This window comes from Ochlerotatus camptorhynchus, unplaced genomic scaffold (assembly GCF_037179485.1).
Source record: "Ochlerotatus camptorhynchus isolate MF236.1 unplaced genomic scaffold, CSIRO-AGI_Acam_v1.1 ptg000317l, whole genome shotgun sequence".
In the NCBI taxonomy this organism is placed as follows: domain Eukaryota; kingdom Metazoa; phylum Arthropoda; class Insecta; order Diptera; family Culicidae; genus Ochlerotatus; species Ochlerotatus camptorhynchus.
In genome coordinates, this window is record NW_027040805.1 from 665,129 (window position 1) to 684,657 (window position 19,529).

Below are 19,529 nucleotides of genomic sequence, written 5' to 3' on the forward strand. Positions count from 1 at the left end.
TTAAACCCGCGGTTTAGTCGTAGTGATTTTATGTAATTAATTAAGTTAAAGTGAATAAATTGTTTTTTTTTATGTCCCACTCGGACCTACGACTATAATTATATGTTTACAATAATGACGATTTTTAAAACTCAAAAAAATGTACATTTTATTGCACAACTTGCAAAATTCCATCGGGGTGGCCTTATTTTTCGATTATCTACACACAGAAATTCATAACAACCCAAAATTATGTTCTTTTCACTCATCTCCCATGTTCCGTACGATAAGCCAAATTTGGGTAAACCGGCTCAAAGTAGTTTGCATTTAAGCACGGCAAAAAAAATTACCCATCGCTAAGTTATTTTCAATTTTTCTACCCAAAATTAAGTTCAATTAACTCAAATTTGGGTATATCGCATATTACTCAATTTTGGCTTCTCGTACGGAACTAGACGGTTGAGTCGAATCTTTCGTTCTATTTTTGACAACAATAGCGAGAGGAAATGAAACGGGCAGAGGTCAAATAACTCAAATTTAAGTTTAAAAAACCCAAGCGGTGGGTAGTTTTGTTTTTCTGTGCAGATCTGAACTAATTTACAGCTGAAATACGCCTTTTTAATGCACCACCAACGTAGAGTGCGCCACACGAGTTCGAGAAGAAACGTTAACCAAACCGTTTGTTTACATCAGAATAATAATTTTTCACAACACAAATTAAAGCATTTTTCATTCAACATCTTGCCAATTTCTATAGGTAATTGTCGTATTGTACGATTTTCCGCAGATCCGAACTGATTTGTACCTTAACTATTCACACACAAGAAATCCGGAAGATCATAACCACTAAGGCACTTTTCTAATTTTCCATATTTCGCAACAAAAATTTTCCTGCACACCAGCAGGATGTTTGCACAAACGTTACAGAATTAAATTTTTCAACTGTAGATTAAGTTTTGGAGCATCTCAGATGAATCAACTTATCAGGAAAAGTAAAAAAGTGTTCCGCTTTCTACGTCTCAAGGCAAAATTTTCTGCTTACAACACTCTTTTTGACGTTCTCCTATTCACCACCAGAGGCTGAATCGATCGTTAAGTTCCTATTAAAAAGGCCTATAACCATACATTAAAAATCCGGAAGATCATAACCTCTGGTACAAATTTATAAATCTTAATTTTTCTCGTCAAAAATATATGGAAGCATAAGCCAGATCACTGCAAACCCGATACAGAAAACCAAGTATTCCACGGTGGATAAATTAATCAGGAAAGTTGAAAATATTGTCCTCTTCCTATGCTTCACGGTGAACATTTCCAACTTCATCAATCTTTTGAAGGTTCTTCTATTCACCGCCAGAGGCTGAAACAATCGCTTAGTTTCTTTTGGATTAGTTCCTTTTTAATAAAAACTAATATTTGCCGTGAGACATAGGAAGTGGAACACTTTTTCACTTTTCCTGATAAATTGTTTCATCTGAGATGCTTCAAAACTTAATCTACAGTTGAAAATGTTAATTCTGTATCGTTTTTGCAAAGATCCTGCTGGTGTTGAGGAATATTTTTGTTGAGAAAAATTGAAAATTAGAAAAGTGCCTTAGTGGTTATAATCTTCCGGATTTCTTGTGTGTGAATAGTTAAGGTCGTTAAGGTACAAATATGTGGAAAATCGTACAATAAGACAATAACTGATGGAAATTGGCAAGATTTTGAATGAAAAATGCTTTAATTTGCGTTGTGAAAAATAGTTATTCAGATGTAAACAAACGGTTTGGTTGACGTTTATTCTCGAACTCGCGTGGCGCACTCTACGTTGGTGGTGTTTCAAAAAGGCCTATAGGCGAATCTAAAAGAAACTGTAGAGTGCATTGATGGCAATGTGGTACAGAGAGAGGTGAAGCAGATCGTGAAATATTGTTGTATTAGTAAACCAAAAAATCAACGTAAACGCAAGTAGTGACGTCACTAATTGCTTGAATCGTACAGGGGTTTTACTCACACAACTTCACCGATTGCTTCACCTCGGTAATCCAGCTCATTGCATTGATGGTGCATGGAAAGAGCCGTTTCATAAAAACAACCGAGTTCCCTGCGGTCGTTTCTCTGCTTTGGCCATTCCTTAACCGACAGTTGCAAAAGAAAAGTGCGATTGAAGTTTCGAATGAGTTTTGCTTATTGCAGGTAATATAGTGTAAAGAACTACTTCGGCCTAAGTGCCCGTTTTGGGCCTATCAAGCAGAAAACGTCAAATAAATCCATGATTTCGGTGTTAACAGGTAAATTATGCATTTGGTACGATACTTTAGTTTAAATTCTATCGAACGAAGTCAATAAGAACGCGAGATATGAGTATTTACACCCAATATTCTCAAATTTAAATGAAACGCTCCGACCGAATCAATCTTTATCTTCATCCGATAGGCCGAAGTGAATTCATTTTCGTTTGAATGGCGTTTCAATGCGTTAGGTGTTAGACTTTTAACAATATCTCAACAATTTGTTTCTCTTTATTAAATCTTACGGTACGTACGGAAAGGTAAATAAATTTGGAAGCCATCAGTAATAATTATTCCGTTTGGTGCTAAACTGCGCTTGATTAGGAAAGGTTAAGTGCGGGTTGTGCTTAATAGGCTGGAAATGGGGTAGTTAATCCTACGTTACTATAACCTATTATATTACTTCCATTTGAACAAAATTGCTATTTTTAATGAAAACTGTAAAATTACCTTCGCTTAATTCACTAAAGCTAATTTTTAAACGTAAAATATTCAGTACGACTGGTATGCCTAGAAACTTACAATGCAGCACGAAATTATCAGGGGCGAGATGTGCAGTCAATTCGGCCTACTGAAAAACCATCAATGAGATATAAATGTGTAAGGCTCATTTAGTTTGCCATCTCTTTCGTTCTCCCGCTGTTTGAACGGTTGAAGGAGTGTGACTTCGATCCCCTCGAAGATGGTTGCGTGTTTTACTGTTCGCAGATGATACCGCAATTGCCGTCAAAGGAAGGATGCCTCGCGAAATAACGAACAAACTTCAACGATGCCTTACCGTCTTTGCTGATTATGCAAACACCTGGAAAATTAAAATCAATGTCTCCAAAACTCAAGCAATCATGTTCCTCCATCGGCAATCGCACAAACTAAAGCCGGCTCCATCTCGTACTGTAATCATGGATGGTACAAGAATTGAGTGGTCTGTTGAAGTAACCTATCTCGGGATGTTGTTCAATGAAAAACTCTTTTTTTTCCGTTGTGGGAATCATGTACAAACACTCATAGGAACAAAATCATGGTCACTCAGAATAGAGCGCTGAGGATGGTCCTTGACCGTCCTCTCGACATAAGAATTTCTGATCTCCACCTAGAGGCGAACGTTCCAAAATTAGATTTTGAAATTGATGACATTAAGACTAGGTGTCAATGCAGAAGCAATGCCGTTGCATCAGATCATGCTTTGATAAGCAATTTGTATATAGTAGGTTAGGTGTATATAAAGTAGTTGTAGGCTACTTGTATAGTTTTCCAAATTAAAAACAAACCAATCCCTCCAAGGTGGAAAATCTTTCGACAGGCCTGATGGGACTAGAACCATAAATAATAATCTTAAAAATTTCAAATGAACTAAGCTGAAAAGCTACGTCTATGTCACTGGATAATTAAAATACACAAATTTATGAAATAAAGATCATTTAAAGTAAAAAAATAAAATAAAATAATTAAAATCATGTATCGAAGACTTGAAGAAACAAACATTGAATCACTGAAAAAAAAAAAAATTAATAGCTATATGTCTTGACGTTCTACTAAAATGTGGCCTTGAGCAGAGTTGTAGCTTAGAAAATTGTCTATGAGTAATAGTAATAGTAATAGCAAGCTTACCCCTAAAAATCTTTATGGTGGAAGGCTAGGATGAGGATAACACAAAGTTTAACCAGGGCCAGTGCAGTATAAGTTCCCAACCAAATGACCTCAAATATTGAGACAATGATCAAGACCTGATTTGAAACAAGCTAACTCTATTGTATAACTGTCAAATTCACGTCAACGTAACGCAAACGGATCTAATGTGGGTCAAAATACTGTAGACATCAATCCAATATTTATTTTTCCATACATAAAATGACATAGTTCCTCCATTACTGGCTCACCCACCCTAATTAAATTTGATACTTAGTTGAGTTCAGACTTAGTGCATAGTGATTTCTTTATCAATTCTAGGAAGTGATCTATCCTCTAGTTCTAGGGCTTGTGTTTCTTTCCTTTGTAACTTCATTTGTTGTGGTCCAATATAAGAAAGATTCTATAATTTCTGATCGCACCGGATGTTTATTTGCCAACTAGTTTGAAACAAAATGAGTAATCTTTTAGTGCAGTTTATTTATACTGTGTACCAAACCATACATTAATAACACAGCAATCAGTTGATACAGTTAACAAACCACTCTACCATTCAACCTAAACTCGAGATCCTGTCGTGCAGGCCCTACAGTGAGGGGGCGCATGTTACTCCGGGAATGCATGGCTTTACGCAGTTAATCGAGGGGTCACAGCACGCCAGCCATGGCCAGTCACACACGAGCTTTTCGTCGTTGAAGTGAAGTCCTGGTGGACAGATCATTTCACAGGCCAAATCCGAACCATTCTTGCACTTGTAGAATTTTCCGCAGTTGAAGTGAGGCAGAAGAATAGCCTGTCCAGATCCGACCGTAGTCAGACAGAGTTGGTTCGGGTGGCAGTTGAAATCCGGGCATCCAGTGTTGCAGTCATCGTTAGGTGCTGAAAAGAATTGATGATCATTCGTTTTGAGATACCGTAATGCACCGAAATCCAGACACTTAGTCCATAAATCCGGACACTTTTAAAAGTTGATAGAAAAGGCCACATATTATCTAAATGCCACGTAAATTTTATAGTGTCGTCCATGTTCATCTCACATAATTAATATGTTGTCAAGTGAATGTAATATTAAATTAAAATTTAATGTCCGGATTAAAATACTGCCTGGCATACGGTGCATTACGGTATGTACTGGCTAGATCAAAATTGAGCATCTAGCAGAATACTTACGTGTTGGGGCAGGTGTTGGTGCCGGTGTTGGGGCAGGTGTTGGTGCTGGTGTTGGTGCTGGTGTTGGAGCCGGGGTAGGGGCAGGTGTTGGAGCAGGAGTTGGGGCTGGAGTTGGAGCTGGCGTTGGGGCTGGAGTTGGAGCTGGAGTTGGGGCTGGAGTTGGAGCTGGAGTTGGAGCTGGAGTTGGACCTGATAAAGAAATTGAAAAAAAAAATGCAGATTTATTTTTTTAAACATTCACCAGGAATTTCTTTTACAGTATTATAGCCCCTAAACTGATGTTGAAATGTCTTTTTAGATGTACTTATTGTATTTTATCGATAAATCAGATAATATTTTTCCCATATGTAATACTTGGCACCCTCATCCTGCACAGTTACAGCTTCAACTAAAGGGTAGAACATTCACTCAAAGTACCTAACTATATCTTTCAAGTATTTAGGTGTCTGGTTCGATTTCAAAAGCACGTGGGGAAAACATATTGCGTATGTGAAATAAAAATGCCAACAAAGAATTAATTTGCTTAGTACAATTACAAAAACACACATCCTGAAGCTGCAACGGTTTCAATACCGTTGCCTCCGAATCGCGCTTGGCTGTATGCACTCGACGCATACGGTGAGCCTCTAAGTACTGGCGGATGTTCTCCCATTGACAGATCGTTTCGTGGAACTGTCCTTGCGATTTCTTATCCGTTGTGAAGTAATGAACCCATTGGTAATTGAAAAATTTGAGAAGCTGCTCGACAGAAATCCTCAAACAAGATTCATGAGTCTCTATAACGAGTACATGACACTAGAGATTGGCCATTCTTCGTACAATTCCATTCGTGTTTGCCTCCAAGACTTCAATAGTTCCTCTGTAAATTTTGATCTTACCATGTTGCAAGAGATCCGTGGAATACCAGATCACCATTGGTCGTTGGTTGTTACCTAATTTTTTTCCAAACAAGTACCACCATGTCAGTAACAATAGGAGTTTTTCACAGATGGGTCTACTATAAACGCTTCCACTGGCTGTGGAGTATTCAACGAATTTCATAGCGCCTAATATCAACTGCAAAATCCCTCTAATCACTATTTCATTTTTACGGATAGCCTTAGCTCGTTGGATGCTATTCGTTCAATGAGGCCGATGAAGCACTATTTCCTGACCGAAATCCGAGCCAAATTGAGTACTTTTCTAACTGCTCCTCACTTTAGTCTGGGTCCCTTATTATTGCTCTGTATTTTTTATTCTCAATTACCTGTCAACAAAAATGGAATGAGAGTGATCTGGGAAGATGGTTACATTCTATTCTCCCACAGGTGTCGAATCAGCCGTGGTTCAAAGGATTGGACATGAGTCGTGACTTTATACGTGTCATATCGAGGCTCATGTCCATTCACTACTCGTTAGACTCGCATTTCTTCCGAATCGGGCTCGCAGGCAACAATTTGTGCGCTTCTGGTAGTGGTTATCACGAGATCGACCACGTGCTTTGGTCATGCACCCTCCATTGTGTTGCTAGATTCGAGTTATACACATTCCTCAGGGCCCGAGCAAAACAACCTATGCCCGTTAGAGACACACAGCAAAAAAAAATTTTGATATCACATCAAAGTGGATGCACTACAATCATGTCGAAAATTTCATGTAATTTTTATGACCACATAAATAAACAAATGCAGTAAAAGCAGCGTAATGTCAGTTCATGTTGTCCTTTTTAGCAAGTAATATTACACCATATTTTCGACATGATTGTAGTGCATCCACTTTGACGTGATATCAAAATTATTTTTTTGCTGTGCATCTTGGCGAGCCGAGATCTCGACTATTGGAATTTAATTTATGTGTTTTAAAACGGATCTGAGGATTTAGTAGTTAGTGTCATTTTGTGTTCTCCCAAGTTGTTTGCTGCCCATCGGTGTACCATCATGTCTGTCTTTTTCATCAGTATTTCGGTTAGCTCGAGATCAACAGCACATTGCTCTCCAAACCATGTGTTATCAATCCCTACCCTGCTATCCATTTGTTACAAATTGCTACCCCTAACCTTGAGATAGCCGCGAGTAATCAGCCCCCGCTTTACTAACGTTAGTTTTAAGTAACTCACACACCAACAAATTCTGAATTTTACTGGCGATGTAAACATCCATGCATGCAAACATTCATACGTGTGAACTTCCTTTTCATGCAGGAAATGTCATTTACACCGTTTTTTACACCAAAATGACATTTTTTCAAAACTCATATATGCACATATAGCAAATTTCCATCAGGAATGGTCTTATTTTACGGTTTCAGCTCAAATAAGCACACATTAAAAATCCGGAAGATCATAACCGCTGGGACAGTTTTTTAAATCTTCAGATTTCTCACCAAACATATGTGGAAGCACTGCAAAATCGATACAGAATACAAAATATTCCATGTGGAAGATGATTTCAAGCACCTACGATGGATAAATTATTCAGGAAAGGTGAAGATATTTTCCTCTGCCTATGCTTCACAGCGACAATCTCAGCCCTCAGCATTCTTTTGATGAATCCTCTATTCGCCACCAGAGGCTGAAACGATCTGTTAGTTTCTATTGAATTCGCCTATTCCTCAATAGGCAAATCCAACAGAAACTAAGCGATTGTTCCAGCTTCTGGCGGTGAATAGGGGAACTTTCAAAAGAGTGATGAGGTTCGAAATGTTCACCGTGAAGCCACAAACGAATGACAGACGGAGCGGCTCGAAAACTTTGGTGACTAACCTGCTATTGCAATTTTTCAGTGTATCACATGGCAACATCACTACTACTGGATTGTACCACATGGCAACACTACTACCAACAATCAATACGAAACTAACGATTTTAAATTGGCTCACTACTTGACTAGCCTATTGGTCCCAAGCAAACGATTAACGTACCCCATTCTAGTCAAAATTCTAGTACTACGCAATGTTTGTTTTGATTCGCTATGAAAGTTTGACAGATAAAATGAGGGGTTATTGGTTTTTCCTATGTTTCGAGGGGTGAATCGATAGCTTGGGACCGAAGAGAGTACCAGAGCTGAGCCAAAAAGTTGAGCACGTTATTTCGGGACCTTCTAGTCTTAGAGTTACCTCTATGCTACTACTGGACTGAACTAGCATTTTCACCAAATGTACTAGAATGTTTTGGTTCTATCTCTTTCACTCTACTCAAAACTGAAATGCATAAAAAAATGACAAAATGATACACTCTTTGCACACTGTCAAAGAATCATTGTACACAAAATCAACTTTGTTCCAAACCAAATCAAAAATACTATCCCATCTGGTGGATGATGGCACAAGCTTCTAAGAAAATTCTATTACTGCGAACCACATTATTTTAATGGATTTCTTCGCCAGTTAGTCGTCTATCACTTCATTTGTAGTGAAGCATAGGAAGAGGTCAATATTTTCACCTTTCCTGATTAATTTATCCACCACAGGTGCTTGAAATCCTCATCCACGTGGAATATTTTGTTTTCTGTATCGGGTTTGCAGTGATCCGGCTGGTGCTTCCATATATTTTTGACGAGAAAAATTAAGATTTATAAAATTTTACCAGCGGTTATGATCTTCCGGATTTTTAATGTGTGGTTATTTCAGCTGTAAATTAGTTCAGATCTGTAGATAATCAAAAAATAAGACCGCTCCCGATGTAATATTCAACAACTTTTTTATTCTGCGTACATACCCCCCGAGCTTACGGAAGAATGTTAGTAAACATCAAAGTAGTTGTATGAAAATGAGTTGTTTTTTGGTTGAAAAAGTAATGTTTTTCTAAAAGTAATGATTGTGCAGTGGACATAAAAATTAATAACTGTTTATAAATTTCTTGTTGGAATGCTTTGTTGGCTCGATAATTTGTTTTCACTGCCGCTAAAACAGAGCCATCTATTGCAATATTACACTTTGGATCACCCAAATTGAAATTCATTTGAAAAAAGAAATGGCATTCTTCAAACGGAAGTTGCATAAATTGCTATTTCAATTTCAATAAAAGTTCGTGATTTTTTCATGAACCCAATTGAATCATTTAATATTTTTTTATGAAAGTGCATCAAAAAGCTATATGTTGATTGCCTAAAAATATTCATACGTCAATCCGTTCCCGAGATTTCTTGCACCCAGATTTCAAGTGGACCATGTTTTAGAGTTTAGAGCAACATTGAGGCTGAGACTGCGAGATTTTTTGTTTTTAATTGATTAAAGCCACAAAAAAATCATCATCAACAATCATGCCACAGAATCAAACTTTTTACTCTGAAATTTTGGCAGTGGCGTCGCCCTCACCTCAATCTACCTGTTCAACAACTCTCAAAACGTAAAGAAATAAAACAATATTGATTCCAATGGATACAAATAAGTGAAACTAGAACATCCTGTTCCTTTTGAAACTGATTTGAATTTAACCCTAAATAACGTTTTCAAAGTTGTTCAACAGGTAAAATTGAGGTTTCGCGACGCCTTTGGAGCCTTAATGTCTTGGGAAAAGTAGCTTATCTTGAAAAAATATAACGAAGAGAATCTGTAAATGTTACTTAGGACCTAATGCAATGTTCAGCTTGAACTCTTCTCAACGCGTCAAAGTTCCACAGCCTACTATTTCCGAAATATGTAGGGGAAATTTTTTATCGTCGCGGGGTAAATGATATCTTAGATTGTTATTTTTTTTTTGGCAAAACGGTGCTCTGGAACATTATGTACCTTCATAAAATAAATCAGTGCTCTACCCGGATAAAAATAACTATACAATTACCATAAAATAAAATACAATTACAAGCAAACCTATTGGCCACAATCGATCTTATTGTGCGTATATAGTACACGAAATTTTAGCATATTGTTATTACATTAGATGCATAATACGTACTATTTAGTAAGAGTTTTCAACAATAGAACAACAATTCAATTAATGGTAAATGGCTCAAGTTTGTTCAGGAACAAGTGATTTCTCGTATGGTTAAGATACATAACGACCCCCTTGTTCCATTGTATATTACCCCCTTTTACCATAGATTCTGTTGTGGACACAATACATTCTATTGTTATTTTATCTTTGTGGAGAATAAGATTTATTGTAAATACAATAAACTCTATTGTAAAGGGTGATACGGTCAAAATTTGGTCAATATCAACTTGACGTATTTCTTTCAATTTTGCATTTAAAATACCTGAACACCCCTCATTTTGAAGGTGTGTGTGTGTAGAATGTTGCTCCTATTTTGATTTTGGAATTCACTCTTCAGTTGTCAAAATGCCGTCCAAGCAAGAAGAGCAGCGTATCAAAATTTTGCTCGCGCATCGTGAAAATCCGAGCTACTCGCACGCAAAGTTGGAAAAATCGCTAAAAGTTGACAAATCAACCGTTACAAATGTAATTAAAGTGTTTGGGGAACGTTTGTCGACAGCCAGGAAGTCTGCATCGGGGGGGAATCGAAAACCGGAAGCCGCTGAGACGACAAAGAGAGTTGCCGGTAGTTTCAAGCGAAACCCTAACCTTTCTCTCCGAGATGCCGCAAATAAGCTGGGTGTATCGTCTACAACCGTGCATCGAGCCAAAAAACGAGCCGGACTATCGACTTACAAGAAGGTAGTGACTCCAAATCGTGATGATAAACAAAATACGACGGCCAAAGCGCGATCCCGGAGGCTGTATACGACGATGCTGACGAAGTTTGACTGCGTGGTAATGGACGACGAAACCTACGTCAAAGCCGACTACAAGCAGCTTCCGGGACAGAAGTTTTATACGGCAAAAGGAAGGGGAAAGGTAGCAGATGTTTTCAAGCACATGAAACTGTCAAAGTTCGCAAAGAAATATCTGGTTTGGCAAGCCATCTGTACCTGTGGCTTGAAAAGCAGCATTTTCATAGCTTCCGGGACTGTCAACCAAGAAATTTACGTGAAAGAGTGTTTGAATAAACGTCTGCTGCCTTTCCTGAAGAAACATGGTTGTTCCGTACTGTTTTGGCCGGATTTGGCATCTTGCCATTACGGTAAAAAGGCCATGGAGTGGTACGCCGCCAACAACGTGCAGGTGGTTCCCAAGGACAAGAACCCTCCCAACACGCCAGAGCTCCGCCCAATTGAGAAATACTGGGCTATTGTCAAGCGGAACCTAAAGAAGACCAAAAAAACTGCTAAGGGCGAGCAGCAGTTCAAGGCAAACTGGCTTTCTGCGGCGAAGAAGGTGGACAAGGTGGCTGTACAAAATCTGATGGCAGGGGTCAAGCGTAAGGCCCGGCAATTCGGATTTGGAAAAGCGGAAGCCTAACTGAATATTTTTCCTGAATTTTATACTAATTGAACTTGAAAAAGAAATTTAATTTGATTTTTTAAATAAACGATTTCACCGATTTACACGCGTTTTCCCTTGACCAAATTTTGACCGTGTCACCCTTTATGGTTACAACACATTTCATTGTACCTCTACGGTTCTTTTTTTTACGGGTAGGACTTCATTTACCCCCTGACGATAATAAGTAAGGAATGCCAAAGTCGTCTATTCCGCTATTTAAAAAAACAAATTTGGTGAAACAATTATGAAATGGTGCAATTTGTTATTCTGTATCGATGTTTTCATAACGATCATTTAAGGTTATTTTTTTCCATAAAAACAGAACTTTTACCATAAATTTAGGAGAAAATGTTGAATAACTTAAAAATTTGCTCATGGTTTAAATTATTCTACTTATTATCAGTCCCCAGTTTGAAGGTTTATCATAACATAAATATGATACGCATAGAAATTTAACCATTTATAAATGTGGTGCCGTAAGACGGTGTAACATTGATAGTTTTTTTAAAGTATATTCTAAATATGTTTTAAATCAATTCATGTTTTTAATTTTTTTTTTTTTTTTTAAACAAGCAATGAGGACTCTAGAGTCGTTAGTAATGTGTTTAACGGAAATTAAAGCGTTTGCACTATTTTTTAGTCTTGTGACTCTACATAATTTTTTTTAAGTGAGATTACTTTGATAATGCTCGATTATTGTAAAAGAAAATGCGTGAAACTCAAATAATTTAGTTCTTGAAATATGAAAATTTGAATGAGTATATAATCGGAAAACGTCACAAGCATAAAACGTCATAAGAAATACATTTCGTAAGTGCTGGCTTGAGTGCTTTTTCAAACAGACGAGAAACAAGAAAATTATTTTTCAATATGTTTGTAAAAGATGTAACACATACTATATAAAAACTATATACCACATCAACGGAAATATCCTGAGTCTCCTACAAAGTTGCTAGTTCTAATATTTCTTATTTTGATGCAAACAATATTTAGGATGGTCCCTATTTAAATTTAAATCTACAGTCTAGCTTGTAACTTTGAGGTTAGGTGGATGCACTTTTCAGCAAAATTGAAGACAATATAGTTTCCGGCAACTTTGCTTAAGAGGCCTATTATCTAGTTCTTCGTTTGACAGTGTTAAGGCAATTCATCAGTTTTCAATTAGGGTAAGGATATCAGTTTTTTCCATTCAGTCTTTTTTGATTCACATTTCTTGAGAAAACAATGTAAGGAAGACTTGTAAAGCTAGCTACAGCAGACACTTTTGCTCAAAACATTACAGTCCTTTAACTAATGTCGTTTTCGTTTTAGCGGTGTAGCACCAGTGGCAAATGATTTTCATTGTTGTGAACCATGAATTTCGTTGTGATTTTATGGTAATGAATAGAAATGTCCAATTGTTTCACAATAAATATCATGGTTACAATGACAATGTAAATCATTTTATTTTTGTTTTATTTTTTTTACGGGTTGCTACACTGCAAAAACGAAAACGACATAAGTGAGCTGATTTGTGGTATGTGATTACTTTCAACCATATAATGAACTACCGAAAATCAGCTTAATTGGTTGAAGGACAACCGAGAAATAGCGCTATGCGGGGGATTCCTGTATGATGTTTGTATATCAAGAGCAAATTTTCATTATGTCGTAAGTAACATTCGCACCGATCCGAGAAAAATAAAGTTTTGTTTTGATGACCGAAAAGTTATTCCTATTTCCAATTAAACACATATAATCTCATAGTGATAGCAATGTTTAACATATTTAGCAGAGTTTTAATCATACAAATGCAAATCGCTAGCTTTCATGCTAAGAAATACTGGTTTTTGAGTCAAAAGTTATTATACGTCGTTTGGTGGCCCCTATTGTTACTTAAGTCAAAGTGTATTTACCAGGATATTCTGGAGAATTATCAATTACGTCTGCTTACGTGCAGCCTATTCATCATTTTAGGACCACCGAAATCATCTTAGCAACAAACAGTTCGATTTATTCACTTTAATCATGAGAAAGCGACACGACGAAAGTACACTTTTCACGGGTTTCTCAGTGCTGTTACTTAAGGCAAACGGCATCTCCATAGAAATCGGGTGACTTAAGTAACATCGAAAACTATTTTGATCGGAAGGTGATTACGTCAAAAAGCAATTCGACTGGTAAATAAATTTAAAAATGGGATGTGATCCTATATTCGGACAATATATAGTGTAATAGCAGGAGCATCGATTGACACTGATAGCTCGACTTTGTTTACCTTTGTTACATTCGACGTAATGAAAATTTGCTCTTGATATAAAAACTTACCTGGTGGGCAGGTGTTGACATCACATGGTTTCTTGCATTCTACGCTGGGATCGCAACATGCTCGCCACGGCCAATCGCAAGCCATCTCGTCCGTGTTGAAGTGCAGCCCTGGTGGGCAATCATATGGGCAAGCTTCATTTCTGTCACACTTGTAGAATTTAGAACAATCGGCATGGGGCAGGAGAACCGCTTCCATTGAGCTGACACCAACGCAGCTGGGGTGTGCCATGCAGTTCCTATCTATATCATCCTCCAAGCAGATTATAGATTTATCACAACAGGCCCTTGATGGCCAGTCACAAATCATTTCCCTGGCGTTGAAATGAAGTCCAGCGGGGCAGACACGTTCGCAGCCATGACCACTTTCACAACTCACATACTTTGTGCAATCATTGAGATATGGCAGAAGGGTAACTTTTGCTCCATTAGTAGCAGGGCAACGGCTGTCAATTGGACATGCTTGCCAACAGGAATCCGTGCACGGAGCTTGGCCATTGGTAGTAGCCCCAAATAGGGCCAGTGTGAGTATGAAATATTTCATATTTGTTGTTTTCACTTAGTGGTACAATTAGTTGAAAATGAAACTTAATAAATTATGTTGTGGACCTGCCAGCTTGCGTGTGACTGACTATTGAAACTACGAACAGCAATTATTTATACCACCAAATATTATCTTCCTGGCTGATTCGAGTGATAGTAATACGCTATTCCGTCATCAATTGCACAGGAACGAACCTAATGATGTAATTTGCCAAATCTTCAACTGTTCCATTAACATTGCTGCGTTATCGGACTGCATATGATGTTTTGCGTCATTTTAGATGGATATTAAGTGCCACAGCAAAAGATTGATGATATAAAAATGACACTTACATTGGCGAAGATAGATAGAGCAGGAGTGGTCAATTTGCACTAAAAATACACATTCTATGGTATGTATTTTTCGGCATCAAAATAGTCAATATGAATTTTTACACATACTGTTTTTATTACAACTAAAGGTGTAATCTTCCTTAGATTATTAGATAACTAATAACTCTTAACAGATATCGATAACTCTTCAGATTCATTTGCCGATTGCAGATTATTATATTATACCGTTTTGATTATGTCAACAAGCCTCTGTTTTTACCATCGAAGAGAAGCAAAATATCGGTATTTTGTTTTTCAAGCCGATATACACTAGGGTGGCTCCACTAAACTAAATCGATTCAAAATTAAGTTACTTACAATTCGAGTTTATTTAGATGCGAACTCATACTGCACTGGTCCTTCGAAGTTGATGTGGGAATAGGCTCTTTTCATGCACCATCAATGTAGAGCCAATTTTGAGAGGAAATGTCATCCAATCCGTTTGTTTACATCATAATGACGATTTTCAAAACTCAAAATAATGTACATTTTATTGCACAACTTGCAAATTTCCATCGGGAGCGGTCTTTTTTTTTCGTTTATCTACATATCTGATCTGATTTACAGCTAATCACACATTAAAAATCCGGAAGATCATAACCGCTGGGAAAATTTTATAAATCTAAATTTTTCTCATCAAAAATATATGGAAGCACCAGCCGGATCACTGCAAACCCGATACATGAGCATGAGCATGATTGACCGCCCACGGTTGCTATTTTGTTATTGCCAGACCAGCTGTAATCACACAGAGAATCAATAGACGATGCTTGGGACTAGCATTCATCCTCAATGTGTAAAAACTGGTGATCTCAAACTAGGCAGTACCAGCGCTGGCCGCGCCCGAACACAGGTCAAGAAAGGAAGGGGTAGGAATGTGTTGACGTGACATTCGCTTTGATGGAAGCCGAGAACACCTCTGCACTTCCACTAGGAATCACTGGGATATTGGGTAATATGGTTGGGTTTGCAGCAGGGTTCGTTTTGGTAAACGATAAGCTGAATTGATGTCCTAACACTCATATAACGCGAAGAAGCTTGGGATTTAACCCATGGTCTTCTGCTCAGTTAGCAAAAACGTATGCCACTAGGCAGACGAGCTCCTTTTTAATCATCGAGTTGCTGTTATTACCATGTAGTCATGTTAACAAATAAAACGATTGACGAATCTTGAATGTTGATGGGCTTGAGATTAGACTTATGATGTTCTCCTCTGTAAGCAAAACCGGTTTCTCTAAGGCCACCGAGCCCCTCATATCACATTATAGCATTACTCAAGTTTGTATAACTATTCATTAATTCCCGAGAAAAATCTTAGTTGGTGTGCAACTGTTTTCCCAGCACGGATAGCTTGAGTGTGCCAAGTTGATCGGTAACGAACATGTCGTGTCATGTGGGACTCATCGTTTCTTATCGGTTCGGAGTTCTGGCAAAGAAAAGCCCCAGAGTATTAGTTAAGTTAAGTTTTTCCATGGAAAGACGGACAATGAGGAGGCGAATTTTATAAGAGCTATCACGTCACATCTGAATACTGATGTGATTGCATCCGGATCATGTGATTTTGATAATACAAATAAAATTACAAGATTAATTTGATTAATCTTCCGGATTTAAATGCATCGATAAAACCAAGCGCATTCGAAAATAATCTACTTAAGGGAAATGGATGTAATTTCGGTCTACATGACCCTAAATTGAGCCCATACATAAATTCACCAATCGAATAAATTTTCAATAGCCACCAAAAATATCCAAAAGTACCGTCTCAACGACACGTTCATCTAGATAAAATTGATAAATAGCAGATTTTTATTGATGGGCCCAATCTTAGATCCATAGGCCAACATTAGAGCCATTTCCTCTATATAACAATGAATTTCTATCTGTCTGTCTGACCCTTATAGACTCGGAAACTACTGAACCGATCGGCGTGAAAAATTTTATGCAGGGGTTTTTGGGTTCTTATGATGGTTCAAGACCCCTCCCCCTCTGTAGGGGGGGCTCCTATACAAAAGAAACATAAAAATATAGCATGATTTATTGAATCGGCGCATAAACTCAAGCTAATATTGTATCCCGAGCAAGGTCGGGCACACTCAGCTAGTTTATTATAGAAAAAAAACATGAACATAAATCATGATTAAAATAAAAATATTTATTTGCGTTTACAAAGCTGTCAAATCGATCAAAAATATTCAAGTTTATTTACAACACGAATATTTGAAATATAAGCGTATAATGATTATGAAGTAATGAAATTGGGTTGTTAGCGGAATGCTAAATAAAACAGCAAAAAAGGTTATCTTCCATTTAATTCCACTTAATTAATTTTGGTATCCATGACAGATACGTATTTCGACTACAATGTGCAGTCTTCATCAGTGTCATTTCCACTAAAGAACTTATCAAAATCTAACCCCCTTAAGTACTCATCCCCTAGGTACTTACCTAGGGGATAGGTACTTACCTAGGGGATGAGTACTTAAGGGGGTTAGATTTCGATAAGTTCTTTAGTGGGAATGACACTGATGAAGACTGCACATTGTAGTCGAAATACGTATCTGTCATGGATACCAAAATTAATTAAGTGGAATTAAAAGGAAGATAACCTTTTTTACTGTTTTATTTAAGCATTGCGCTAACAACCCAATTTCATTATTTCCTTATGAATTATGGTTTTTTGGAAGTGAACCTTACAAATAATGGGTTGTTAAGGACCATTATCATTCCAAATTCTTTTTGACGTAGACTACGTCTTACGGGAAGGTACTGGGGGCAAATCGAAAATCTAAAATTGCGACCGTCACGAAAAGGTGTAATTTTTTAAACGCTATATGCTTTGTCATTTATAGATGAAATTAAAATCCGAATACACCAATCGATAGGAAATACCTTTCGTAAGCTGTAGCAATAAACTTTTTTTCAATTTTTCATAAAAAACTGTTTTAAAATTCGACAAATAAAAAGTGATAATTTTATCACTGTTTTCATGAAATAACGTTCTCCCCAAACCCAGCCCTCATAATCAAGTACAATTTGGTTGCACATCGTGCTGCTTGAATCAGAAAAGTTATAATCAAGCCCGCAGAGTTCAAGTTTTGCACCTCGAACTTTGCGCGTCGTTCCCGTCGAGATCATTGGCTGCTGGTAGCGGCGTCGCCACGATGGAGCAAGCGCTCCTTGCCTGAATGATAACTATAAATCTCGATTACTTTTCGGAAAGACATGAAAGCCATTTTTCCACCAATGAGAGTGCAGCACATGTTTGTAACGATCGGTGATGATCCACTGGAGATGTTAATGCTTGTATCGGCACGATATAACCGATTACAAATACTTTACTTTTCGGTTCGTTGATCAATAATTATTCGAATCAAAATCGGCCATCACTAGATGAATGTGAAAAGTCATTTCAAATATAAGGACCGTACATAAATAATGATAAGTAAACTATCTACACTGAAAAAAGTTTTCACTTAGTTTCTATTAGGAACGCACATAGTATTTTTCCAAAAACAAAAACAATGATTTTTACCTGAATATCACACAGCATTAGAAATTCTATATGGGAAATCATATAGATTTCATTGGACACATAACGTTCATGTGATTTAGTGGTGCAATTTCCAATTATGGGATCACATGAAAGTTATTTGAAATTCACATGAATATTTTCCACAAAAAATTTTTAGAGTACAGATATCAGCTCTCACAAAACTTATAACAATGAAACTGGAACTTCACGTTTGTTGCAGTCCAGTACACAAGGAGTTTCAATTTCATGAGTGATGACACAACCGTCCAAGATTTATGTCCTTGAAATCTTGAAGTGATAGGGAATATCAGCTATCATGACGGTCATTGTTGGACGCTTCAATGAATCACCTGAAGAAAGCCTTACTCATATCTGATTGTAATTTAGGAACCAAATGAAATAGAATATGTATTCGCATTTTTATGAGGTCCTGAATTTAACCAAGTTTTACTAAGTAGGAAATCCAAAATATGTACTGTACATAGGACCGAAAGGTTACTTCTACTGTATTTTAAATCAATATCTAGAAAAAATACACGAAAATTCACTACACAACTTAAGGGGGTAGTACACTTTGAACGTCCAAAAAGTAAGGCATTTTCGTTAATTTTTTTAAGCAATAAAACACTCAGGGAGGGCAAATATGTTATAACCCATTTATTAGTCATCCTTCGAACTACAATTTGTATTTTTTTGAACTCGATTGGCGTCTCCCCGTGGCCGGTGCACCAGGTCGCGCGGGCGTCCTCGCGCGGAAGTCGGAAAACGGCGTGGGAAAATACTCCTTTCCATGTGATCCTGGAACATAAATCGAACAAAAATCCTGATTAGTAATGAAATTTGGGTTAGAAATACGTATACGTATTTAATTAAAAATAAAAAAGTTGTGGCTTTAGGAAAAAAAAAAAGTCCATTTTTCCCCCCTAAAAATGTTTACAAAATCGTGGATTAAAAATCCAAATGCAAAATAATGAATGTGCGTTCACAAAACGCACGAAATCTTAAAAAACCATATTAAGTTTGTTTTTAATTCAATCAATAGATTAAAGATGTACCGAGAATTAAATCGAGGGATTTCAAGCTGAAATGTTCTGATCGTGAAATATTGACTATCAATACCGAAATTTCGCATAAATGTCCAACCCATTTTGTGTGGTGTGTGCTGCTGCCTTTCAGTGTTGCCAAATGATTAGGGAACTTTCAAAAATAACGTATTAGTTGAGGGAGGAGAGGGGTTGTAGAAGTTGGGACCGGCCATGTATTAGGTTTATTGCAAAACACGCTCCGAGGGGGAACGTACACAGAAAAAAAAAACTTGTTGAATATTACATCCAAACTACTGCAACCAGGTCAATCCATCAGTTGTGTAATATAACGTTGAACGATGTACATCGATTTTGCGAACAAAATTACATCCATTGATGTT

At 37.3% G+C, this 19,529-nt stretch overlaps 1 protein-coding gene across 1 annotated transcript in view; it reads right to left on the bottom strand.

Moving 5' to 3' along the window:
- Positions 1–19,529, bottom strand: part of LOC135707765 (multiple epidermal growth factor-like domains protein 6) — a 76,234-nt gene that overhangs the window by 3,947 nt on the left and 52,758 nt on the right. The window contains exons 4-6 of the mRNA XM_065229646.1: positions 13,657–14,211; positions 5,049–5,237; positions 4,558–4,757 (exon numbers count right to left, since the gene is read on the bottom strand). Coding sequence (XP_065085718.1) covers positions 4,558–4,757; positions 5,049–5,237; positions 13,657–14,211 — 944 coding nt within the window. The remainder of the gene's footprint in view (positions 1–4,557; positions 4,758–5,048; positions 5,238–13,656; positions 14,212–19,529) is intronic.